The sequence below is a fragment of the Squalius cephalus genome, assembly GCF_949319135.1.
Source record: "Squalius cephalus genome assembly, chromosome: 16".
Classification (NCBI taxonomy): domain Eukaryota; kingdom Metazoa; phylum Chordata; class Actinopteri; order Cypriniformes; family Leuciscidae; genus Squalius; species Squalius cephalus.
Window position 1 is genome coordinate 10,642,544 of NC_137137.1, and position 4,878 is coordinate 10,647,421.

Genomic DNA, 4,878 nt, shown 5'->3' on the forward strand with positions numbered 1-4,878 from the left:
CTCAAGCATGTTCGCTTGATGTGCGAGAACCAATGAGGTTCATTCTCGTGAGTTATGCAGCACATCTGAGCTTACGCAAGAACCAATGAGGTTTGTTCTCGTGCGTCAAGCAGGAAGCTTAGTCGGTGATCAATGTTTATATGTGAATAAAAGCCTAAATTCAATCTGTTCATCATATAAAGGGAGCGTGTCTTTTCAGAAAATTTGGACTAAACGCTTGATTTATATAGATTAGTTTTACGATCTCTTTCTGAATTTTTTAAGCGACAAAGTGGTAGTTGCGTAGACTTTCAATGAAGGGACAGAAAGGATTTCATTAAAAATATCTTAATTTGTTTTCCGAAAATGAACAAGAGTCTCACGGGTTTGGAACGACATGAGGGTGAGTAAATTATGACAGATTTTTCATGTTTGGGTGAACTAACACTTTAGTTATCATCAGGTGTAGCAAACATGTGAATTTCCTAATATTTAAAACTCAGTGTTTCTGGACAACGGTTTGTTTCGAGCATAATATAGCACAGAACAGACATATTGCACTAGCCTGTAGTATACTTTGACAAAACCTTCATGCTGACATTTTCTGCTGACGACAACACAGAGGAAGTCAAGAGATAAAACATTTCAGATCTCTTACAGTTGCACAACGTGCAGAACTTCGGAGAGTCCCAACAAAATGAAACTAAAAGTTACTTGAACTCTGGGCTATATTAAACAGTAAAAACTTGGATGAAAGTTTTTGTTAAATACTTTCCTTTCTTACAAGTTTGTAATTTTGTAGTTACTTAAGATGACAGTGAAGATGAATAGGGAAGGTTTCTTTTTTTACTACTTTTTTATCAGTTCTTTAACTCAAATTATCTGTGAGTAATTGGCTGGCGGGTCTTAGCTGGTTTAAAGTGAAAAGTTAAAACACAACGTTCATAAATTCTTCTAACAAATGCAGACTATTTCCTTCATTTGGGAAATTTTGACTAAGCTTGTACAATAGTGTCTTATCTTGAATATGAAAACAAAATTTCCCAAGACCACACCTCCTGTTAGTAATATATAAAGACAAAAATTCCCGAGGAGAGAAGCAGTCAGTGTCCCACACCACCATGAAGCCATTGAGCCTATATACTTTACTGATCATTTTCGTCGCTGTCTGCGAGTCTAATGCGTTTATTCGACCAAGTAATGGCCTCCGCGAATGTCGCATTAACTCAACTTTAACAGCACTAGAGGTGCTCCCAGGTGGAGGGTGGGATAACCTGCGCAACATAGACATGGGACGGGTGATGAACTTGAGCTATTCCCAGTGCCAGACCACAGAGGATGGACTTTATCTCATCCCAGATGAAGTCTTTGTTATTCCTCGGAAAACAAGCGAAGTGGAAACTCACTCTGAGACCATCATGTCATGGCTGGAACAGAAAAGCTCCACATCAGGATCCATCAATGCAGACGTTTCCTTCCCTCCTGTACTAAACGGAAAATTCTCTGAAGAAAATTCGCGCATGAAAACACACCAAGTGAGAGGCAATTCCGTAACAACACGAGTTCAGGTAAGTCAGAAAAGTTTTGAAATATACAAAAATAGTTACAGCGTAACAGTCTTAATTGTTCTCTTTGAATGTTTTATTATGCATCAATTATTAACATTCATAAGGGAGATATAAAATGAACACAGAACGCTTGTTTGTCAAAAGGAGCGCAATCACAGAACGTAGCCTACGCAATATGCGTAAGTGAAGTTGACCTTCGCAAGCGCTACGCTCGCTTCCAGTTTCATTTCACGTTAAAGTGAAAATCTGGACTGGTCATTATGTACACGTCATAATCTAAGGATGTGTCTGTTCAAGGATATGTGTTGTATTGACTAATATTAATATGAACACAAAATATACACAGGCTATATTTACATAATGAGCTTTTTAATTTACTGTTGTTTATATGCTACACACTCTTTATAAAATAGCAGGCAGCCTTTCTAATTTAATTGAATCTACTTAAATTAATTTATAAACTTAATTAACAATGATAATGACTTCTTTCATTTCAAGATGATATTTTCTCTTAATTAATGAGAAAACAATACCCCAGTCAGTTGCTCATATATTTCTTTATTTTTTAGTAAAAAAGAAAAAATCTAAATTGACCAAAATGATTTAATTTCGATTTTAATTGTTTTGTCTTTTCTTCTATATTTTCTCAGGTACGCAACCATCTCTACACTGTTAATGTATATCCTGACTTTACTCTGGACTCCCGCTTTGCTCAGCAGATAGTGGAAATCACAGACGCTATTGAGAACAATCAAACGCGTCTAGCAAATTATCTGTCAGAGAAACTCATACTTGATTATGGTACCCATGTCATTACAAGAGTCGATGCCGGTGCCTCTTTGGTCCAAGAGGACTATATAAAAAGGTCTTATATCTCTAACAGTGAGTCAGACAAGTCTTCTGTCTCTGCATCAGCAGGCTTGAACTTTTTTAACAAGGTTAACTTTAACTTTGGTAGCAAGGAAACCCAGGAAACCTCTCAAACCCTCAGTTACCAGCAAAACATTACATATTCGATAGTTCAGAGCCACGGTGGGGCTTTATTCTACCAAGGCATCACTCTGCAGAAGTGGCAAGAGAGCACGCAAAACAACCTTGTGGCTATTGACCGCTCTGGTATGCCACTGCACTATTTCCTCAATCCATCCGCATTTCCTGATCTTCCAGCTCCAACTTTACAAAAACTGGCCTTGTCAGTCCAAAAGGCCGCAGAGCGCTACTACAATATAAACACCATTCCAGGATGTGTAGATCAAAATTCCCCAAACTTTAACTTTCAGGCCAATGTAAATGACAAATCCTGTGAAGGTCCAGTCACCAATTTGACCTTTGGCGGAGTTTACCAAAAATGCACTCCATCTGCGGCAGACGGAAATGTCATCTGTGACGAGCTTGCGCAAAAAAATCCGAATACTGGTGACTATTCTTGCCGCCAACCGTATGCTTCCTCTTGGTTACACTCAGAGACAGTAGAGCAGAGTTACAATAAATATGAGTGCCATAAGAAATGTCATTCATGCTGGTTAATTTTGAGTTGTTGTGAAAATGTATGTGGAAATGCTTACTACGTCCGTAGTGCAAAAATTGACACTTACTGGTGTTCCACAAATCAGACAGTCCCTCCATACTCTGGATACCTCTTTGGAGGTCTATTCGGACAATCTTTACAAAACCCATTGACCAAATCTTATGACTGTCCTCCTAATTACTTTGCACAAGTATTTTTGACTAATGGCATGATGATTTGTTTGAGCAATGACTACGAGGCAGGAACAATATCTTCTGTGCCTTTTGGGGGTTTCTTTAGCTGCCAATCTGGCAACCCTCTTGCAAGGGACGAATACCGTTGTCCACCTCAGTACAGCCAACATCTTGCTGCCATTAGTGATGGCTGTCAGGTATTGTACTGTGTCCAATCTGACGAGTTTACTGGTGGCCAGTTAAAACCTATTCGCCTCCCTCCATTCACAAAACCACCTCTGGTCAACATGATGGCGACAAACACTGTAGCTGTGATGACAGAAGGTGATCGGGCCTGGCTAAGGGTTGGAGGAACCAAACAATGGAGACTAGCAAAGCCTGGTGAAGTCAATCAAATGGCCACAATGTTCGATTCGTCATCTACCCGGATGTCAGGAGGTGAAAAGGCTGGTGTTGCCTGTGGTGTAATGACTGTGATCGCTGTTGTGGTGGCAGGAATTGTCCTCTTAATGAAACGAAGAAGGAGGTTTTCTCACTTCAGGTCAAGCAGGGGGTATGAAGAGATCCACAATGATGGCCAAAGTGTTGTAGAGAGTCAGAGAGAGCAACAGAATACAAATGAAGACCCTACTCAAGCTCTGTTACCTTAGTTGTGTTGGAGTACAGATTTGTGAATTATTCTAAGAGTAAAATCTTGATCAGCTTTTAATCAAATTTCACAATGATTAGCATTTGTTGATAGGGAATATATTGATGTGGTGGTATTTACAACAGCTTGTGTAAACTATGAAGTATTTTGTATTTTTGTACATTATTCTGGTCCAGTGTTTTAATGAGAATATGTGTGGTTGAATTTGTTCAGTGTGCGTTTAGCATTCTGTGCATTGTTTTGTACTTGTGTTGTTTTCATTTTTTAAAACTGGTTTTGAGAGTGTTTTATTATGACTTGACAAGTCATGTGAGTCAGGTCAAGTCAGGTTTTTGTATTTAGCCTGGTTCTTGTTATTTTTTTATATTTTAATAATAATAAAAAAACATCTGGGTGAAAGTGGATATTACTGGTGTTATTTGTAAATTTCTCTGTTAATGCACAAGGATGACATAATTTTCATATAATCAGAATGTGAATTTTGGGTGGTCTTAAAGTCAAATCAAAATTGAATTGGAATAAGATCTGCAATATTCCATAAAAAATAAGAATTGATAATTTTGATTTCATGCTGACTTTAATTGGTTTTGGAGAAAAACTATGCGTAGGGCGGTATAGCAACAACATGTATAGGTATAGCCTATAATTATTCATCCCATCAATATAGACTTACACACCACAAATAAATAATCAAAACCGTGAGACAAAAACTCATGCCTAGAAATAAATTATTTTCCTGAATCCTCACAAAGTCAATAAATAATCCACACACTAAGCAAGCACATACTTTTTTTTTTTTTTTTTTTCAATTAAGACAGGTTAAAAATAGGTAAAAAGCTATAGTATTCAGGCCTATTATCTGAAGTTTCTTCTAAATAACATAGCACTTTATGATTCAAACAATTCTATTCAACACGTGGTCTTGATGGCAAATAGTGATAACAAACACACACAAAAAATCAAATACTTCCTTCATGCCTC

General features: G+C 37.6%; 1 protein-coding gene across 1 annotated transcript; it reads left to right on the top strand.

The window, feature by feature from the left end:
- Positions 1-1,079: 1,079 nt before the first annotated feature.
- Positions 1,080-4,294, top strand: mpeg1.2 (macrophage expressed 1, tandem duplicate 2). Its single transcript, XM_079897966.1, has 2 exons — positions 1,080-1,547; positions 2,198-4,294. Exons 1-2 carry the CDS (start codon positions 1,101-1,103, stop codon positions 3,896-3,898), a joined length of 2,148 nt encoding a protein of 715 aa, XP_079754092.1. The 5' UTR covers positions 1,080-1,100; the 3' UTR covers positions 3,899-4,294.
- Positions 4,295-4,878: the final 584 nt, after the last annotated feature.